We start from the raw sequence: 23,315 nt of genomic DNA on the forward strand, positions 1-23,315 counted from the left end.
ATACGTTGTGGAAACTCGCAAACCATTATGCCTGCTTCCTACAGCTAAACATGGCTACGCAATGGTGTGTACTGCATGAAATTTCTCCATATTCTACAGATCTTGCTGTTACTGTTCAAGAAGAATTTGCGGCCAATGCTTATGTAAACAATTTATGTGTTCCACTGAGTAGATAATGTTCCCAATATGGATACTGTCTTTAAAAAGAAAAAGGATTCTCTAATTTCATACTTGTAAGTCCTACTCAGGTATACTAAGCCAAACAAGTAAATTAACTTCAGTACCTACTCTGGACAACCCATCTACCAGCCTTAAACCCTGCAAGCACGTGAATTGAATTGCCTTTTGTGTTTTTTTGTATAATATCAGAGTGCACAATCCAATTCTCCATTTGTTTGTTAGTCTGTAGTGTAGTAACTGGGGCATACTCTGAGTTAAGAACACCATAAAACAACATGCAATAACTGTTCAGTTTCTCCATGAAAATGTTATAACTAATTCTGACACACAAATGTGTAAAATGTACCTAACTATACAACTTATGAAAAAGATGAAGCAATTTTAGAATGAAAATTGAGACAACAAAAAAGCATACCTTGTTTCATTTCAGGAAGAAGATCTGACAAATCTTTTTCAGGTACGCATTCCAGATTAGCCTGCCGGCACAGAGCCTCTTGAAGTTCCTGCAGCTCTTCAAGGCCATCATCACTAATCTCACGATCCATGCCTTCTGTACTTGCTCCGAGTCCATCAAGCTGCAGCAGATCACCAAGTCTTTCAATCAGCTCAGAAGGCAAACTTGCAAGATCCACAGCAGCATCAGCATCTGCTTCCAAATCTGGTGGTGCAGTGGGTTCCATGGACTGCACTGTACTACTGCAGTCACGCCTGAACCGTGCCTCTGCCAACCGCCGCATGTGCCGTGTCCATGCCGTACGATGCTCATTTACGAGATGGCATAAAGCATGCTGTACACGGCGTGATTGTGTCGGATTGTCGACTATATCTCGCACACTGGCAGCACCCATACTTAAGAGTTTTCGCATGACATTTCGTTTTAAAGTATCAACAGAGTCACTTTGGACACGAGGCTCTGTTGTTGTAGGAAGTGGTGGTGGAGACTGAAGGGAAGCTGAACGTGTACGAGGATGTGCAGGCATTGTTGAGCAAGATTCTGAAGAATGTCTTGTACGTTCCATCGGTGTAGTATTTTGAGCTTTTCGAATGGCAGAATCTTCCAAATTAGTAATTGTATTGTCAGTTGCCTCTGAATTCTCTGTATTTACAAACACTGACTGTGACATTGCTTTTTTGGGCTCACAGACATTTTTACTCATCTCTTTGTCTGTCCCTGTTTCACAATATCCAGAAGGTTCTTTATCATGCAAAATGTCCTTTATTGGCTCTACATGATCCACAGACTTCGACCCAACTTTATTATCCAGTGTGACAGAATTATTTGCTTGTTTCTGACATACATCTACAGCCACAGCATCCACATTCACATTCAAAACATTTGTTTGATCTTCTGGTTGCAATTCATTACTAGTATTGTCCTTCAAATTTGTGTGGGATTCACAATCTTCACCTGTTGTAGGGTCTATGCCTGGCTCAGGTTTACATATTGCACTCACATTTTCTTTCTTTTCCTCCTTACTGTCTGAAGAACCAACAGTTTTTCCAGTGTGTGATTCATCATCAGAAGAATCTTCTATTGCAACCTGTAAAAAGGCCAAAGAAACTTATGGCACTCAAAATACAACATCAATTGGCAGTAGCTCTTTTCCTTGGGGAAGCACTAATATAAACACAACAAAAAAGTCAATGTTTTGATTTTTCTAACATGTAATAATATTTACAATGACAAACAACTGCATTGACTGTATGTATAATTCAAGAGAAGTGTCAACCTACAATGCGAAACAAGAACAGTTTTATTACTGGTAACTGTTTTGCACAAACATACACAAAGAGTGAGGTACCTAACTTATCACCAAAAATAATTATAACGTTTGACTTGACAATATTAGGGAAAGGACAGATTGCTACTCACTGTAAATTTGACACACTGTGTTGCACACAAGCACAATGTAAAGACTGTTACATATTTAGCTTTTGGCCAAATGATTCTTTAGAAAAGAAAACACACAGGCATTCACACAAACAAGCACATTCATGCACACGACTGCCATCTCCAACAGCCTGAACCGGAATGTGAAACAGCAATCTGGATTTGGGCAGGGATGTAGGAGGGATAGCAGGAGACAGGTGGGAGGGGAGAGCAGAGCACTGTTTGGCTAAGTGTGCAGGGATTACATGGAGGCCAGACAAGACTGACAGGCACAGCTTGAGAAGGGAGGTGGGGGGGGCTGGAAAATGAGAAAAATTAGGAAAGATGGGCGGATACATTGGCAGAAGGCAGAAAACAATGACATTGAGGGAACGTGGATATGGAGGAAATGATAGGACAGAGGGGGCAGAAACTGTTGAGTGGAGGGTGTGGGATAGTAGGTTTCTTAAGGTTGAGGCTGGAACAATTTCAGAAGTGGAGAATGTGTTGTAAGGATACCTCCAATCTATACAATTCAGAAAAGTTGTGGTGAAGGGACGATCTAGATGGCCCGGGTGCATTTTTTGCCACAGGATGGTCTACCATGCACCTGGTCACAGTTTGGCAGTGGCCACTCATCGTGGTGGACAGTTGGATGGCAGCCATGCCAATATAGAAAGCTGTGCAATGACTGCAGTAGAGCTGGTACATGACATGCCTGCTTTCACTGGTGGCCTGGCCTCTGATGAGGTTGGGCAGACCTGTGACAACTGGAACAGGAAGAGCTCGGTGAGTGGATTGGGCAGGTCTTGCACTTTGGTCTCCCACTGGGATATGATCCCTGTGGCAAGGGCCTGGGATTGGGAACAGCATACAGACAAGACTAGAATGTTGTGGAGGTTGGGTGCATGACCGAATGCCAAATTAGGAGGGATGGGAAGGATCTTGGGTAGGATATGCCTCATTTCAGGGCATGATGAAAGGTAATCAAAGACCTGGCAAAGGATGTGGTTCAATTGTTCCAGTCCTTGGTGATACTGGGTGATGAAAGGGGCACTCTCTTGTAGTTAGTTTTTGGAAGTGATGGGAGGATTGGGGTATTGGGGAAATGACATGGGAGACCTGTTTCCAGACCGGGTCTAGGGGATAGTGCCTGTCTTTTAAGACCTTGCTGAGATCTTCAGCCTACGGGGAATTCCTGTCACTGCAGATCAGCCAGCCTCTGGTTGTCAGGATGTATGGGAGGGATTTTTTGAAGAGGACAGGATGCCAGCTGTCAAAATGCACGTACTGTTGGTGGTTGGTGAAATTAACATGGACAGAGCTGTGGATAGAGTCATGAGAGAGGAGGAGGTCAATTTCCAGGAAAGTGGCACACTGGGTTGAGGACAAAGTGAAGCAGATAGTAGAGAAGGTGTTGAGGTTATGAAGGAATGAGGATAGAATGTCTTGGCCCAAAGTCCAGATCATGAAGATATCATTAATGAACAAGAACCAGAGCAGGGGTTTGGAGTTTTGGGAGGCTAGGAAGGTTCCCTCTTGATGATCCATAAACAAGTTGGCATAAAAGGGTGCTACGCATGTGCCAATCACTGGGTCACAGGTTTGTTTGTATATCTTCCCTTCTAATGAGAAGCAGTTGTGAGTTAGAATTAAGTTAGTAAAAGGTATATGGGGTCTGGAGTGTGAACAACATTGGGAAAGGTAGTGTTCAGTAGCAACAAGACCATGGTTACGAGGGATGCTGGTGCACGAGGAAGTGGTGTCAAAAGTGACAACTAGCAATACAAGGGGTAAAGGGATGGGGTTGAGGAGAGTCAGTGAAGGAACTGGTAGGTATCTTTGATATGAGAGGCTAGATTTTGGGCAATTGGACGGAGGTGTTGGTCAATGAGGGCTGAAATTTTTTCGGTGGGGACACAATAACCAATCCTTCCAACCAAAGAAAACCTAGCTTATAACAACATTGTGACAAGACTCTTAGACCTCAAAATTAGGATATAGTAAAAGTTTTCTGTCCTCAGCTGAGGTAAGATAAGCACTTGAAAATGGTTTTGGCAGTGGAAATTGATTGTGGTGTTAGAAAATAATATTGCAAGTGGTGCTGTACTTTGTTTCCAATTAATTACTTCTATTGTGGCTACTCTGAAGCATCACATTTAATATGCTGGAAAAATGTGTTACTAAATTTATAAAATAATTTTTCTGCCATAGTCACTTTTATTTACCAATATTTATTGGCATGATGCATTTTGGCAACATGCTGCCATCATCAGATGCTTTATAGTTACTTTAACTTTTAATTATTGATTCTTCACAGTGTAATTAGGTCTATTTGCTAGTGTGCCAGTGAGATTATGTACCAAATCAGTCCATTTTTGCTGAATATGTGCTAGACTGGTGCACAAAGCATCCTGCAAGATCTACTGATGTACAAAATAAACAGGACCAAAAAAATTTCCTTCCTCAAAAGTAATATCTATCAAAGTGGCAGTATAAACTGTTATGTCTCTCAGAAAAAAACACACCATAATCGCTTTGTGAGGACAAGAAAAGCAATGACACTTCTTTTTGGGCAGGGAAGAGGAGGGGAAGTGAGAAGAAAATGGAGATATATGTATTTTTAAAAAATCAAAGACAAGAAAGCACAATTTAAACAAACTACAAGGAGGTATGATATTTCCATTCCGAACTGCATAAACATTACAATTAACAAAGCAATAAGGCATGTGTTTCTTATATTTTTGTAATCAAATATGATCTGAATTTGCAAACAAGAAAAGTGCCTATTCTTAAGGTAGTGTAGAAAAAGAAAACAATTTAAAAATGGGGTTTGCTATGTCCAAATGGAACAACAAATGAGCCTGAAATTACAAATGAACCTGACCAGATTGTATCAAACTATCAATATGGAGAACATTTCAAGTGATGTCCAGTATTCACTTTTGAACTGACAGATGTCATAGACTCATTAGATGTAGAACAGAAACAGATACAAGGCTACACAGAAATAGATTCCACAAGTGTAGGATCTGAGAATGTAGGTGTCTCAAAGAATAGGGAGTTGTACTAGATTAAATTAAGCAACGCTTTCAGCGCCTTTGAAAATGAAGATGATACAAGCATAAACAACGGGGTGGGGGGGGGGGGGGGGGCAGTTATTTAGCAAATGGTAACTAGCCCAAGAGCAAAATATGTTTCAGGTAAGAAGGACGCACAAGAAAATGAAAAATAACTTCAAATGGGACATGGTGGCTATTACTGAGAAAGTGAGAGTTACAATTAATATTAACAGAGCATGGTGAATTGAACAAAATTATTCAGAAACATCTTCGAAAAAGATGCTAGAGAATAATGGTTGAAAACAATAAGAGTATGAAGGAAACTTATGTTAGGTGGATATAACATTTTACCAGTTAAGAAGGCAGACAGCACAGCAACAAACAACACAGAGAAAATAGTACAAGCATTCCCAGATTTCTTTACATGTTTGTCGAAGTCAAGAGATAAATCAGAAACACAGATAGTTACTAATATAAATAATGAAATTCTGAAAGTAATGCCAGGTGAGGTCTCTTGAGCCATTTGTAGCATGAAGAAAGGAAAGGTATCTGACGATAACGTGTTTCATTAAAACTGGTTACCACTTGGGGAAAATAAAAATGTAACTTTCAAAGTAGCTTGTTCCCTAAAACTGGAACTATGCTGCAACATTTGTACTTCTTAAGAAAGAAGACAAACAAGACATTGAAAAACTATACAACTATCAAAGAATTCTCATAATGATGTACAAACATTTGCAACTATCACCAACCATATACAACAATCACTGGATTTCAATCAAGCAAATGACCAAGCTGGATCTACAAATAAATACAGCAAAATGAATCATTTGCAAGTTTTAATTAAATATCATTTTATTTGTAGCTGGTATTTTCTTAGCAACTACAGTAAATATTTCAGAATAAAATTCAGTTGTCAACTGCACAATTATTTTTACTTCGCTCTTATGGTTTCAACAGATTAATCTGTCATTTTCAGAAGCCTAAAAAACATGGGATATTATAAATCATTAGAACTTGGCCAGACAGTTTACGAAGTATAAGAAGTGTATGTATGGCCAAGTACTAATGATTTATAATACCCCAAATTTTATAGGCTTCTGAAGATGAAAGATTAATCTGTTGAAACCAGAAAAGTGAAATACAAATAATTGGGCAAGAGGTGACTGAGTTTTATTTTGAAATGTTATTAGGAAATTATAGAGGAAACAATGGGTATGAATTACCATTTTGCCTGGAATTAAAAGATTTTAAAAAGGATTGAGATCCATGTTTCAACAAAATCCACACTAATGATATTTTGGAAGTAATGCCAGATGATGTGCTTGTTTAATGCCATTAACACTTTGAAGACTGGCCACTTCAAAGGATGTCGGGCCTAGAAACTCAGCCATTTATGCCATTATTTAAAGTGTTACTGGCACATATGTGATTGATATATCTTCAAGAGTAATATATAATTTAAAAAACCGAGCTTCAAAATGTATTTTCCATATTTACTTAGTGCTTTTATAACTAACAAATTTTAAAATAATGAGGGCAAGCAATATAATTATGTGTTTAAAAAAAGTTGCAATGTGAGTTACTGAACAACTTCTTTCTCTCGAGCTTCCAAAATTTCTTGCTTGCTCAACAAACTTGACAGATTCATAGCAGAATTACGGAAAACTGAGAAACCTAACAAGTACAGGCACAAAATTATGTCAATGCGATTACATATTGGCTCAGAGATTTGCAAAGGCAGCTGTTATGTTTGCTAATGTTTCTTTTGGAATAATTCTACAAATTGACAACAGAAGGCATCTTTGTCAGGGACAGGTAGAAAGATATACGTCCATTGTTCTCTTATGAATGATGAACAGTTTTTGTGCGATAGGTGGCATGCGCATCAAGGAAAGCGTGGCCTGAGCTGCACTCGGACACAGTTCTTTGAACACAACGTTGTGGCCGGAGCTACGCTCGGGTTTTGTCACCAAAGTGTTACGAGTATGAAAAAAGGAAAGTGGTCTGAAGATGGAGCGGCGACCCTCAATGCCAATAAATTAACGTATTGCACAAAAACCCGAAAGACCCATTATGGTTTGATTACACTATTCAAGATAAATCATCACACAAAGTAATATAAAGGAAATAACCACATAAAAATAGCTGTAGAAAAAGCAGATACTTGGCTGAGATGTATGGGAAGAATCTTAAGAAGTGCAATTCATCCACAAAAACAGTGATCTACAAAATGTCTTGTCAAGTGATTTTAAGCACTTAATATCAGTCTGGGAACCTTGCTAAGTAGGATTAATTCAAAAGAGAGAGAAGATGCAAAGAGCAGCTGCATATTTTGTCATGGACGTGTCTAATAAGTGCAAGAATGTTACAGAAATGCTCATTGACCTACAGTGGCAGGGCTACATGAGAAGCATTGTACATAATGGAGAAGTTAACTGATAAATTTCAAGATCATAAATTTCAAAAACACAGTCAATACATTAAATCCTACAGCAAACATCCCACGAAATAGCCACAATGAGAAAATTGGAGAAATTAAGAGCTCATACGGAGGCTTAGTGAAGGCTTTTCTTCCCAAGTATCATTCATAACTGGAACAGGAAATGGGGAAATAGATAATCATACCAGAAGTACCTTCCACCACACATTGTCATGTGGCATGCAGTGTATAGGCATAGATGTAATGGTAGAACCGCCCTTGACGAACAAGGCACTGATTCACCCTACATTAGTGTATAGAAGAATGTCAGTGCTACAGCTTCTATTAGACTTCATCATAATAGTGGAAAATTAAGTTTGAAAAAGGAGTACAAAAAGGTAGCACCAGAACACTTCTTAGCAAAGCAAGTAGTAGTGTCCATATTCCTAAACTGAGAAAGTGAAGACGGAACAAATGTAAATAAAACATTCCTGAATGAATCTAAACTTTTGACACCTCTGAAAAGGAAGACATATGTTGAAAATTACTATGAAACCAAACAATGGAAAATCCAGGATGCAATGTAACTCTCTGGAAGCCAGCAAACATCTTCCTTCAGCTGGGAACCATTCATTCATCTGTCTTCATGTCCTGCCGACCTCCATTTAATTATCATAAATCTCATGAGTATGTCTCCCACTACTGTCTGCTGCCTGATCTGTTGGTTTGTTTTTGTATCTTTCATAATAATTTTATGAAAAGGAAAGTTGCTACTCACCATACAGCGAAGATGCTGAGTCGCAGATAGGCACAACAAAAAGATTGTCACAAATAAAGCTTGCGGCCAGTAAGGACTTCTTCAAAAACTGACAACAGACACACACAGAAACACTCATGCAAAAGTAATTCACACACACACGACTGCACTTTCAGCAAACTGAAACCACACTGCGATCAGCACCAATACATGATGGGAGTAGCGGCTGGGTGGGGGTAAGGAGGAGGCTGGGGTGGGGAGTAGGAGGGATAGTAGGGTAGGGACAGTGAAGTGCTGCAGATTAGACAGTGGGCAGGGGAGAGGGGGGTTAGTGGAAAAGGAGAGAAGTTAGAAGATTGGGTGCGATGGGTATTGAGGGCTGTATAGTGCTGAAAAGGGAACAGGGAAGGGGCTGGGTTGGTGAGGACAGTGACTAATGAAAGTTGAGGCCAGGAGGGTTACGGGATTGTAGGATGTCTTGCAGGGAAAGTTCTCGTGGTCATCACATCTACAGTGATGAGCGGTCCCTCTCAAATTATACAGAGTGTCTCACTGAAGCCTTCACAGACCGTAATTATCCTCCCAACCTTGTACAAAAACAAATCTCCCATACCTTATCTTTCCAGTCTCCCACCACCTCCCAGTGTCCCACTGTCCATCCACACAGGAGCATTCCCCTCATAAATCAGTACTAGCCAGGACAGGAACAACAGAATTACATTCCCCGTTATGGTTTCGACTACCTCTCGTCATGCCCTGAAATGAGAAATGTCCTGCCCACTGTCCTTCCTACCACCACTCCCACAGTGGTATTCCACCGTCCATCGAACCTACACAACATACTCGTCCATCCGTACACAACCCCTGATCCCAACCCCTTACCTCATAGCTCGTACCCCTGTAACAGACCTAGATGCAAGACCTGTACCATAAATCCTCCCACCACCACCTACTCCAGTCCGGTCCCAAGCGTCATCTATCCCATTAAAGGCTGTGCTACCTGTGAAATCAGTCAAGCGATCTACAAGCTAAGATGCAACCACTGTACTGCATTCTATGTGGGCACAACAACCGACAAGCTGCCTGTCCGCATGAATGGCCACTGACAAACTGTGGCCGAGAAACAAGTGGACCACCTTGTTGCTGAGAATGCTGCCAAACATGACAACCTTCATTTCAATGACTGCTTCACAGACTGTGCCATATGGATCCTTCCTACCAACACAAGCTTTTCTGAAATGTGCAGGAGGGAACTTTCCCTGCAAGACATCCTACAATCCCGTAACCCTCCTGGCCTCAACTTTCATTAGTCACTGTCCTCATCAACCCAACTCCTTCCCTGTTCCCTTTTCAGCATGATACAGCCCTCAATACCCATCGCACCCAATCTTCTAACTTCTCTCCTTTTCTGCTAACCCCTCTCTCCCCTGCCCACCGTCTAATCTGCAGCACTTCACTGTCCACTATCCCTACCCTACTATCCCTCCTCCTCCCCACTCCAGCCTCCTCCTTACCCCCGCCCAGTCGCTACTCCCATCATGCATTGGTGCTCCTCACAGTGTGGTTTCAGTTTGCTGAAAGTGTGTGTGTGTGTGTGTGTGTGTGTGTGTGTGTGTGTGTGTGTGTGTGTGTGTGAACTGCGTTTGCTTGAGTGTTTCTGTGTGTGTCTGTCGTCAATTTCTGAAGTAGTCCTTACTGGCCAGAAGATTTATTTATTACAGTCTTTTGTTGTGCCTACTTGCGACTCAGCATCTTCGCTATATGGTGAGTAGCAACTTCCCTTTTCATAAAATTACACTACTGGCCATTAAAATTGCTACACCACGAAGATGACGTGCTACAGACATGAAATTTAACCGACAGGAAGAAGATGCTGTAATATGCAAGTGATTAGCTTTTCAGAGCATTCATACAAGGTTGGCACCAGTGGCGACACCTACAACGTGCTGACATGAGGAAAGTTTCCAACCGATTTCTCATACACAAACAGCAGTTGACCAGCGTTGCCTGGTGAAACGTTGTTGTGATGCCTCGTGTAAGGAGGAGAAATGCACACCATCACGTTTCCAACTTTGATAAAGGTAGGATTGTAGCCTATCGCGATTGTAGTTTATCGTATCGCGACATTGCTGCTCACGTTGGTCGAGATCTAATGACTGGTAGCAGAATATGGAATCGGTGGGTTCAGTTGGGTAATACGGAACGCCATACTGGACCCCAACGGCCTCGTATCACTAGCTGTCGAGATGACAGGCATCTTATGCGCATGGATGTAACTGATCGTGCAGCCACGTCTCGATCCCTGAGTCAACAGATGGGGACGTTTGCCAGACAACAACCATCCGAGCGAACAGTTCGACGACGTATGCAGCAGCATGGACTATCAGCTCGGAGACCATGGCTGCGGTTACCCTTGATACTGCATCACAGACAGGAGCGCCTGCGATGGTGTACTCAACGACAAACGTGGGTGCACGATTGGCAAAACGTCATTTTTTCGGATGAATCCATGTTCTGTTTACAGCATCATGATGGTCGCATCCGTGTTTGGCAACATCGCAGTGAACACACATTGGAAGTGTGTATTCGTCATTGTCATACTGGCGTATCACCCGGCATGGTGGAATGGGGTGCCATTGGTTACGCTTCTCGGTCACCTCTTGTTTGCACTGACAGCACTTTGAACAGTGGACATTACATTTCAGATGTGTTACGAACCGTGGCTCTACCCTTCATTTGATCCCTACGAAACCCTACATTTCAGCAGGATAATGCACGACCGCATGTTGCAGGTCCCGTACGGGCCTTTCTGGATACAGAAAATGTTCGACTGCTGCCCTGGCCTGCACATTCTCCAGATCTCTCACCAATTGAAAACATCTGGTCAAAGGTGGCCGAGCAACTGGCTTGTCACAATACGCCAGTCACTACTCTTGATGAACTGTGGCATCGTGTTGAAGCTGCATGGGCAGCTGTACCTGTACATGCCATCCAAGCTCTGTTTTGACTCAATGCCCAGGCATATCAAAGCCGTTATTACGGCCAGAGGTGGTTGTTCTGGGCATTGATTTTTCAGGATCTATGCACCCAAATTGCATGAAAATGTAATCATGTCAGTTCTAGTATAATATATTTGTCCAATGAATACCCGTTTATCATCTGCATTTCTTCTTGGTGTAGCAATCTTAATGGCCGGTAATGTACTATGAAAGATACAAAAACAAACCAACAGATCAGGCAGCAGACAGTAGTGGGAGACATACTCATGAGATTGACGAAAATTAAATGGAGGTCGGCAGAACATGAAGACAGAGTAATGAATGGTTCCCAGCTGAAGGAAGATGTTTGCTGGCTTACAAAGAGATACAAAAATATTATGAGTTTGATGCAATGGGAGATGGGCAAACGACATAACATGCAAAACAACATGAGTATGACTGAAGATCATAATGCAGGGAGAAGTATAGATGTGCTGAATGTCTGGAAAAGGATAATGATAATGATGATAATGATGGAATACTCAGAGACACAAGCTATAAACAGAAAAATATGCCATGTTGCTATTATAATTTGCTTTTATGTCCTCATTGGACCATTTTAGTCAATCATTTCTTGATCCTCTTCTTCAGTAAGCACATATTTCATTCTTTCTTAACTGCCCAGTACCCTTTCATTCGTTCTGATCTTTCCTGCCTTTCCTCATCTTTAAATACTCTTTTCATTGTGTGTCGTTTGTCTAATTTGGGTTTAAATCTTATTTTCCTGTCTTTCAGTTTCTTGAGATTTTCTGTCTTGTTTTGCAGATCATCCAAGGTTATATCTAGTTCTTCTCTATGTAATTTCCTTGATCCATCCTACTTGTTGCTTCAGATTCCACAGTTTCTGCATAATTTTTCTTGCTAATCTGATTCCTGGTGTCCCCATTATGCCACCAAAAAAAAAAAAAGAACTCCTCTTTTTACATTTAGTATCTGTGATGGGCTCCAGTTCCCTGTACACTTCTTCACTCGACACTATCTGCCATTGTCCTTCCTTCTGGTATTTTTTATTTATGCATGTTCTAGCTACTCTTCTCTCTACTTTTAGTGTTTTGTCGACTCTGTTTCTCTGAGTGACTTTGAAAACAGTCTCGCTTGTGTATGTTACCTCTGGCTGAACCACCGTCTTGTAGTGTTTTAATTTTGTTTGAACTGATAGACATTTCTTATTGTATTTAGACCATGTTCGTTTTTGAGCTTTTATCGTTTTATTGGTTCTTTCTTACCAAGCAGGTTTTTGATCCAAGTTGTGTGTTATAATCTCACCAAAATATTTAGACTGCTTCATTATTTTAATTTTTCTGTTGTCTACTGTTACGTGGTCTACTACTAAAAATATTTAGATTGCTTCATTATTTTAATTTTTCTGTTGTCTACTGTTACGTGGTCTACTACTAGCGGGTCTGTTACCATCATCTCGGTCTTTTTGAAAGATATCTGGAGTCCTACTTTTTGCACTACATTTTGCAGGCTCCTTATTTGATTTCTAGCTTCTTGTACATTATTAGATAGTAATGCCAAGTCATCTGTGAATCCTAAACAATTTAGGTTTATATCATATATGTTTCTATCATATTTCTTGGTTCCAATTGTTATGTTTTTAGGATTCTCTTTGTACCATTCTCTCATCAAGTATTCAAGAGCACAGTTGAAGAGCAGTGGTGATAGACCATCTCCTCGTCTTACTCTTTTTTTAATTGTAAATGGCTCAGATAGTTCTCCTCAATATTCTACTTTGGACTTGGTGTTCGTAAGGGTTAATTTTATCGTTTTTATTAATTTGGGATGATGTCCAAAAAATTTTAATATGTTCAGCATAGAAGATCTGTGGATGCAATAATAAGCTTTTTTGAAGTCTACAAAAGTTGTGACTAGTTGCTTCTGTCTCCTTTTGTAGGCATCCATTATTAATTTTATGTGATGATCTGTTCTGGACAGCTTATACAGGGTCTAAATCCTCCTTGATATTCTCCTAGCTCCTTTTCAAGTTGATCTTTACAGCAATTGTAGAGAATGTTTTTTGAGTCATGTTTCTTTGTTTTGTGAGTTCCAAGTAACATTCTTCTGTTTTTGACTCCGATACCTTAACTAGACGTGGTGTCTATCTTCCACAGTTTTATCACATTCGTCATTCCACCACTGGTGTTTTTCCCTAGGATTTATTGGGGCTACTTGTCCAGCTATTTGTTTCAATTGAGGAATAATTTCATCCAGATCATCTGTTATTTTTATATTCCTAGTTTGTTCTTCATATTCCTTGTTATTTATCAATTTATGAGGGTCATGGGTTCTCTTTCTTTTTGGGTGGGATTTTTTCTTTCTCAGTGGGGCGATCTTAATTTTTATTTTTATCAAGTAATAATCTGCTCTAGTGTCAGTTCCTCTCAGGACTTTCACATTGTAGATTTTCTTGTGGTAGTTCTTATCCATGCAGACATGAACCAACTGCCATTCTCCTTTTGTCCAGTCTGGGTGTTTCCAGGTTTTAAGTTTATTTGGGCTTCTCATGATTTTGAGATCATGTCATGGTTTCTACAGAATTCCACCAGTCTCATGCCATTCTGGTTCGTTCTTTGTTGTGCTGGCCATTTGCCTATTACATCTCTGTACTTCTTTTCCCTTCCTAATTGGGCATTAAAGTCCCCAATTATAATTTTGGTGTGATTTTTGTTGGTGTTTATTGCTGTCTGATCCAAAAGCTCCCAAAATCCATCCACATCTTCTCTGTGGTCTTTTCTATTGTTTTTGTCATTAGTTGGGGCACTTGTGTATGTTCTATTTACTGCTTTTATAGTTAATGTTGAGAGCCCAGGAGATTGTGCTTTGAATTCTATTATGGAATCTATCACTTTGAGGTTGACCATGAATCCTGTTCCAAATTTCAGGCATTGCTTCATTGCTCTTTCCATTGGTATTCCCTTGTAAATTCTATATTCTTGTGATTCCATTGGTTCTTGATCGGTGTTTCCCATTTTTTAAAGTCCGGTTATCAGAATCCCCTGCCGATCTATTTTGTCTGTCAAAATTTTGAGATTACCTGGTTGAACTGGTTGAATGAGAGAATTTATATTGTGCGTCGCTATGTTACTTATCTGTCCTGTCTTGAGTCTAAATTTCGGTCTGCTGTCAGTCTTGGGTAATTTTAGATGCTCGGGCTCATCTAAATTATCTTTTAAATGACTGCCCACCATATCCGAATGCAGTCTTTCCTGGCTGTTGCCAAGCGGTGGAGTTTTCCTTAAAAGATTTCCTTCCAAGGTTGACTGTCAAAAGGGGTTAAAAGGGGTTAAACCTTTTGTGGAGCAAGCTCCGAGTTACAGCTACGGTTGTGAACCGTAGAGGGGCCCAGTTGTTTGCGGTTGAAGGATACACATTTCCTCTACACCCTATTAATGCTATGGTTTTCCGCCAATACTCAGGTGGCTGACTGCAGTGGTTTCCCACTGGGCGATGGGATCGCCACAACCCTACGCCATAAATATACCATGTATTGTAATGTTTTTGACAATGATTCAAAGAACAATTCTTAACACTAAAATGACAAGCAGGATGCCACTGAATCCAAAGAAATTCTAATGATGAAGTGTCAAATGGTGCAACTGTAACACGAACTAGGTGCACTAGTTAAAACAATTCTCGAGCGCAAATTGAAGTTTTGCAACAGCAAATGACACCAGCAAAGATTCAAATGAGGTAAATTTAGCAAAAAAACACAGTGAATCTCTCTCTCTCTCTCTCTCTCTCTCTCTCTCTCTCTCTCTCTCTCTCCCCCTCCCTCCCTCCCTCCCTCCCTCCCTCCCTCCCTCCCTCCCTCCCTCTCTCTCTCTCTCCCTCTCTCTCTCTCTCTCTCTCTCTCTCCCTCCCTCCCTCTGTGTGTGTGTTGAGAGACAGAGAAAGAAAGAGAAAGATCAGCTAAGAAATTGTCTGTTAAAGGCCATCCAACATACATGGTATTTCATTTATAAGACTCATTTTAGCCAGTGATGTGGGAAATACAAACCATCTCAGGTGGAGGGGCATTAACAAACACCACATCGTCTTCTTCTACCGTAGCAGGAGTCTTCTGCGAGGACAATGCAATACGACGCCAGTCTGCAGGGGATAGCCGGATCTCTGGCTCTGGTGGTGCTGCTGGAAGCATGGGTCCAATGCCTTCACTGTGGCCCCCCTCTTGTGTCACTACCTTGGCGATGCCTGCTGCGCTAGCTGCTTCATCAAGCAGTGTCTCTAGCACCTATGTGGCAGAATTGAAGCCAATTATTTGGAGATCACAATTACATTATGTGTAAGGCTTTACAACTTCAATTACTGCATTAACATATTCTCAAAAAACTAATAAATGCTAATATGAGCAATTTAAATTTCTTTATTGACATGATGTCATTGTCTTTCTTAGCAAGCTGAACTACAATAAAGATCTCCGGTTGAATGAGTTCGTCAAAATTATGTGGCTTTTCTGTGAGTGTCACTCCCATATTCTTCTGGCACAGTACCAAGATAGTCTCTCAGTTGGTTTATGTAGGTGCTGCAGCTACAAATTAAGTTCTACTCGGGATCCAATACTGGCTACAAAACACTGCGAGTACTCCCCGCCACGAGCCAACCGAAAGGCATGCGAGGTGCAGCCTGACTCTCTGTGCCAGAAGTTGAATGCAGTTCCATTCCCACCTGCCCTTGGGCAAGGGGAACTGTTGGCTCACACCTGGCAACAGCTGTATACGGGTAATGAAAACACTGCCCTGACATTTTGCAATTTTGATGAACTCACTCACCTGGAAATTCAAATGCCTTTTATTAGTTCTTTATTGAAGAACTTGTATTCTCCTTCAAAGCAGACAGACACAGACAAACACACTTTGTTACATTACCTAGTACTGTGGCCTCACTGAAGCTAAATTTTTGAATTGGGTGGAGCAGGGGAGTGAATAAGGAAACAAGAGGCAAGGGAAAGATACAGGTCAAGTGCACATAAGGACCAAATGTTAGGAGAGGGAGGACAAGTAAAGGAAGAGCATACTAATACTGAACCGTGAGGCTCCTGCTGGTGAACATGTGGCCTTTAGTCAGGGGTTTAGAATCAGAACAACGTACCAACAAAATTGTTTTGAGATGAAGGCAAAAGAAATTTTGCAACACTAGAAATGCTATTACTACACCACCAAATTCATATTGATGATAAATGTGATATCTCATAGTTCTTAGTGTGTGTTTACATTCATTCAATAATTCCCAGTTTTAACGTTAAGACAGTGGTGAAGCAGATAAGTCAAAATGGCAAATTTTGTTGATACATCATTATGACTCTAAACCCTCGTAGTGTGTTGCACACTATCATATATGAGGCTGGGGTTGGAGTGAATGACACAATAGAACAGAACATGAGATCACTGAGAGAATAGTGTGGATGAGGACTGACATACAATATGTGATCAAATGTATCCGGACACCCCCAAAAACATACATTTTTCATATTAGGTGCATTGTGCTGCCACCTACCACCAAATACTCCATCTCAGCTACCTCAGTAATCATTAGACACTGTGAGAGAGCAGAATGGGGTGCTCCGCAGAATTCACGGACTTTAAACATGGTAAGGTGATAGGGTGTCACCTCTGTCAAACGTCTGTACACAAGACTTCCACACTCTTAAACCTTCCCTAGGTCCACTGTTTACGATAGTGAAATGGAAATGCGAAGGGACACGTACAGCACAAAAGCATACAGGCTGACCTCGTCTCCTGACTGACAGAGACCACCGGCAGTTGAAGATGGTCGTAATATGTAATAGGCAGACATATATCCAGACCTTCATGCAGGAATTCCAAACTGAATCAGGATCCACTCCAAGTATTATGATAGTTAGGTGGGAGGTGAGAAAACTTGGATTTCATGGTCGAGCGGTTGCTCATAAGCCACACACACACACACACACACACACACACACACACACACACACACACACACACACACTGCTAAATGGCAAACGACACCTCGCTTGGTGTAAGAAGCATAAACATTGGATGATTGAACAGTGGAAAAACATTGTGTGGAGTGATGAATCACAGTACACAGTGTGGCGATCCGATGGCAGGGAGTGAGTATGTCGAATGCACAGTGAATGTCATCTGCCAGCGTGTGTAGTGTCAACAGTAAAATTCGGAGGTGGTGGTGTTATGGTGTGGTTGTGTTTTTCATGGAGGGGGATTGCACCCCTTGTTGTTTTGCATGGCACTATCACAGTACAGGCCTACATTGATGTTTTAAGCACCTTCTTCCTTCCCATTGTTGAAGAGCAATTCGGGTATGGTGATTGCATCTTTCAACATGATCGAACACCTGTTCATAATGCACAGCCTGTGGCTGAGTGGTTACACAACAATAACATCCCTGTAATGGACTGGTGTACACAGAGTCCTGACCTGAATCCTATAGAACACCTTCGGGATGTTTTGGAATGCCGACCTCGTGCCAGGCCTAACTGACCAACATCGCTACCTCTCCTCAGCATTCCGTGAAAAATGGGTTGCCATTCCCCAAGAAACCTTCCAGCACCTGATTGGACATATGCCTGCAAGCGTGGAAGCTGTCATCAAGACTAAAGGTGGGCCAACATCATATTGAATTCCAGCATTACCGATGGACGACCCCACAAACTTAAAAGTTATTTTCTGCCAGGTGTCCGGATACTTTTGATCACATAGTTTATCTACAGATCTACTAAATACTAAACTAATGACAGGGAGCCAGGGAGTAGCAAAATTTAAGAAGTTGATTTTGCAGGAGAGAGGTGTGAGTTACTAGATGTGTATAGCACATGTACAGAGTCCAATGGAAATCATGATCAAAATAACAAAAATAAGTGCCCATTTCTTTCCAATATTTGTGATGTGTGAAATATGTCAAAAAGGAAAGGATTGCCACTTTACATTAGTTATTGGTGATTTTAACACTAAGACAGGAACACACAAACAAGGTGAAATGGTAGCTGGATCAACAAGAGAAATAAGAGAAGACAGCGATTAGTCCAATTTGCAGAATTTACTAAAATGCCTTTAATGAACATCTTTTTCAAAAAAGTATCCTAAATAGAAATGGACATAGGGAAGTCTCAACTTCAATGTTAAAAGAGATAAACTTTATACTATTGAATTCTCCTTATATAGTTTATGGCGTCTTTGTTTCAAAAAAAATTCAACACCAGCAGTGACCAACAACTAGTAAGAGCAAGGACTGACATAAATGCATGAGAAGAAAGGTATAAATTTCTGGGAACCTAACAAAACTTAAATGAAACAAAGAAAAGCCTCTAGCAAGTCCTCTTAAGGTAAAATTTCAAGACTCGCCAGAAGAAGATCTGGCAAAAACAATTGTTTTAAGTACACAACAAGTTGATGGCTCAAGTAAGAATAAGGATAAAACTGAGAAGGGAAGTTAAAATTCAATCTGTTCGTGACGTGAAAAAAGTGTTCTCAACTGTGTAAAACCCTGAGAAAAGAAAAAGCCGATTTAAGGAAAAACAAAGAGGTCATTTGCAGTTTCCATCTGAAAAACAAAACACAAATAATGCTAAATAATAGCTTATTGTTGGCCAGAAGTAAATTACTGCAATAGATGGAGACAATGTTGGCTTGCCTATACCAGCCCAGAAGCCATGAGTGTTAAAGTGCCACTTTTGGGATGGGAAGTGTGCCGGCCCTGGATCAAATCTACCCAGTGGATTAACAATGAGCATCAGTTTGTCAGCCAACCCAGAGGGGATTTTTAGGTGGTTTTCTGTATCCCACCAGGTGAATACCAAGGTGGTACCCAAGTCTCATCTCAGTTACATGTTTTGTAAACATTTAGAAAACTTCTGTTCATTTTCGCATGAATAACGGTACTCGCTGGTAGCTAGGTTACACATATTCCACCCCAGAGGGTAATGGGGTGGTGATAGTATGTGCATCCGGTCAATCCTTAAATTAACCATGCCAAATCCATTTAGTAATCATCCTGACCTTAGGCCAATGTGGGACAAAGGCATAAGAAAAAGAAGAAAAAAAAGAAGGAGAATGGTAGGCTTACCAGTGAAGAGGAAATTTTAAATATCATCATTAATTTTTTCAGTCACCTGTATATATGTAAAAAAAAAAAAAAAGAAGACAGAGAGAGAGAGAGAGAGAGAGAGAGAGAGAGAAGGGGAAGAAGAAGAAGAAGAAGAAGAAGCTGTTTACAATGGACAGCAAATGACATCAAACAATCTAAGAGGGTGACTCAGATTGTCTCCTAAATCGTTTATATATATGAGGAACAGCAGAAGGCCTATAACATATCCTTGAATAACATCAGATATCACTCAGTTACTACAAACTTTGAAACATGAATCCAGTCACATAATGGAGACAATACTCCATAGGCACGCAGTTTTATAATATATCACTTGTAAGGAACCCTGTCAAAAGCGTTCTGAAAATCAAGAAATTGGAATTAATGTAAGATCCATTGCAAATAGCACTTATTATTTGGAGTGAATAAACAACTTGTTATGTTTCACAATAATTATATTCTCTAAATGCTTGGGACTGTGTGTCAATAAATCATTTTCTTTGAGGTAATTCATAATTTTCAAATGCAGTATATGATCCAAAATTCTACTCAAAACTGACACCAGTGATATGGGTCTGCAATTCAGCAGATTACTTCTATTTCCATTCTTAACTACTCATGTAACCTGTGAAACTTTCCATTCTTTAGGTACACATATTTCATCGAGTACGTGGCCATTACATCAGCGTACTCTGAATGGATTCTAATTGGTATACAATATGGACAGGAACACCTACCTTTATTAATTGGTATACAATATGGACAGGAATACTTGCCTTTATTATCCCTAAGATGGATGCAACTGTCCGCACTGTTCCAGAGGAAGCTTCTCAGCCCACAAAGTCTAGGCATTCACAGAGAGTGGGTTTGCTGCTAATTGGGAGCTTCGACAGTAGGCATGTAATGGGGCCCCTTAGGAACATGGCTGCCAAGGAGGGGGAGAAAGCCAGTGTGCACTCCATGTGCATAACAGGGGCAGCCATTCCAGATGTGGAAAGGGTCATTCCAGATGCCATGAAGAGTACAGGGTGCAGCCAACTGCAGGTGGTGGCTCATGTGGGTACCAATGATGTGTGTTGTTTTGGATCCGAGGAGATTCTCTCCGGTTTTGGGCAGTTAGTGGAAATTGTAAAGGCTGCCAGTGTTGCTTGCGAGATTAAGGCAGAGCTCACCATCTGCAGTATTGTCGGTAGAACCAACTGTGGTCCTTTGGTGCAGAGCCAAGTGGAGGGGCTGAATCAGAGGCTCAGGTGGTTTTGTGACAGTGTAGGCTGCAGGTTCCTTGATTTGCACCATCAGGTGTTGGGTTTCCGGGTTCCTCTTAATAGATCAAGAGTCCACTACGCACAGGAAGCAGCTACATGGGTAGCAGGAGATGTGTGGAAGGGACTGGGCAGTTTTTTTTAGGTTAGAAGGTCTCAGGAAACCACAGAAAAGGTGTCCATCTAAACAGGGGCAGGTAAAACAATAAAGTAGTTGCAGTATTGTAGTTGTAAACTGTCATAGCTGTGTTGGGAAAGAATCAGAGCTCCAAGCCCTAATAGAAAGCACCAAAACTCAAATAGTTGTAGGTACAAAAATCTGACTACAGCCAGAAATATGTTCAGCTGAAAGTTTTTCACACAACTTAACAGTGTTCAGAAAGGATAGATTAAATACAGTTGGTGGAGGAGTATTTACTGCTGTCAGAAGTAGTTTACCTTGCAGTGAAATTGAAGTATATAGTTCCTGCGAAATACGAGGGCCGTTCAGAAAGTAACCTCCGGTTGATTTTAAAAAATACACCACGTTAAATAAAAATATTTTAATATATACATCTTACAACTACATCTTTGCACTATTTTTCTACATAGTCTCCATAGCGATTGAGGCACTTATCGTATCTCTTCACAAGCTTTGAAATTCCTTCTGCATAAAAATCACCCGCTTGTGCCTGGAGCCAGCCTGTGACCGCATCTTTGAGCTCTTCGTCGTCATCAAACCGCTGTGACCCGAGCCATTTCTTCAAATGCATGAAGAGGTGATAATCACTTGGCGCCAGGTCTGGGCTGTAAGGTGGATGGTTGATAACGTCCCACTTGAAGGACTCAAGAAGGGCTGTTGTTCTGCGAGCAGAGTGAGGACGGGCGTTATCGTGCAAAAAAACGATACCGGAAGTCAGCATACCACGGCGTTTGTTCTGTATAGCCCGTCGTAACTTTTTTATTGTTTCACAGTACACGTCTTGATTAATGGTCGTACCACGTTCCATGAATTCAACCAACAACACCCCTTTGGCATCCCAAAACACCGTTGCCATCAGTTTTCTGGCAGAAAAATCTTGCAAGGCTTTTCTTGGTTTGGTAGGCAAATTTGAATGTGCCCACATCTTTGATTGTTCTTTTGTCTCAGGGTTCACGTACTTAATCCAGGTTTCGTCACCGGTCACGATTCTGTTTAACAATGGTTCTCCTTCGTCCTCATAACGTGACAGAAAGTCTAATGCAGAGGCCATTCTTTGAGTTTTGTGGTGGTCGGTAAGAATTTTGGGCACCCATCGTGCACAGAACTTACGGTAACCCAATCTTGCTGTCACTATCTCGTACAAGAGAGTCTTAGAAATCTGTGGAAAACCAGTAGACAACTCCGACATTGAGAAACGTCGATTTTCACGAACTTTTGCATCAACTGTCTGAACGAGTTCGTCAGTCACCAATGATGGTCTACCACTCCTCTCTTCATCATGAACGTTTTCTCGTCCACTTTTAAATAAACGTACCCATTCACGGACAACTCCTTCACTCATAGCTCTTGGTCCGTACACGGCACAAAGCTCACGATGAATAGCTGCTGCAGAATATCCTTTGGCTGTAAAAAACCTTATGACAGCACACACTTCACATGTGGCAGTTTTTCAAACTGCCACAAAAACTAAACTAGTGCAGGTACGACGTTCACTCGACCACGGCTTGATGCCGACTGACCTGTTGAGTGCGTGAACGCACAGATGGCGACGCTACTCCCCCCACAACCCGCACTGTGACCAATCGGAGGTTACTTTCTGAACCGCCCTCGTAGTATGGGTAGAGGTTATACTTGGCAATGGGACTAAACTATTAATTGGATCAACCAATGCATTCAACAGCTCATATTCTGCATTACATAATCTCTACCAACGTACTTAATCAGCTATGCTTACAAAAAATTAGCCATTACATCTCTATTTGTTACTGCTGACAAACTTTTTCTTTGTTCATCGAGGTTTACGGCAGACACTAATTTCTTTTGCAGTAAACATGTCTTCAAGTCATTGACCATATTTCCTGCATAAATAATTATCCAGAACACAGTGTGCTTTAGTTATACCAACAGCAAAATCCCATTTCATATTCACTGTTCACTGGAACACATACCATTCTTCCGACAATATGTGAACAGAAACAGTTACTGAATGTTTGGGAATGAAACTGATAGTACAGACAATATTTAGTTAATTTTGCGGTACTTCAGTAACTATAACAATAACAAAAAGATAGCCAATGCATTATAAAGATGTGATGTCAGACTATAAGGTGCGAAAGAACCAATTTTTTTTTTTTTATCAAATAGATTTCTCAAAATCATAAGAGAAAGATGCATAGTGGAGATCATGCGAGAATTAAAAAACAGTTGACTAAATTTTTTTATGTGAAAAGTAAACATTTTACTGAGAAACTAACTACAGAAATATATGTAAGCTTCACTTCATTTACATAACACATAAAGTTGACTACAGCCAGAGCACCTTTATCATAAAAGAAAAACATAACATGGTGCCACACTACTTCTATTGGCATTGAGTCAAATGCACACTATGTGACTGCCATGTATCTGTTATGCCACATGAGTTGGTGCCCTGCCTTAGGGTCATGGAAAGATCATA

At 40.8% G+C, this 23,315-nt stretch overlaps 1 protein-coding gene across 1 annotated transcript in view; it reads right to left on the reverse strand.

The window, feature by feature from the left end:
- The window catches only part of LOC126467492 (uncharacterized), a 209,037-nt gene that overhangs the window by 135,676 nt on the left and 50,046 nt on the right, over nt 1-23,315 (reverse strand). Inside the window, exons 4-5 of the mRNA XM_050096470.1 lie at nt 15,330-15,563; nt 596-1,721 (exon numbers count right to left, since the gene is read on the reverse strand). Of these exons, the coding sequence (XP_049952427.1) occupies nt 596-1,721; nt 15,330-15,563 (1,360 nt within the window). The remainder of the gene's footprint in view (nt 1-595; nt 1,722-15,329; nt 15,564-23,315) is intronic.

This window comes from Schistocerca serialis, chromosome 1, assembly GCF_023864345.2.
Source record: "Schistocerca serialis cubense isolate TAMUIC-IGC-003099 chromosome 1, iqSchSeri2.2, whole genome shotgun sequence".
NCBI classification, from domain to species: Eukaryota; Metazoa; Arthropoda; class Insecta; order Orthoptera; family Acrididae; genus Schistocerca; species Schistocerca serialis.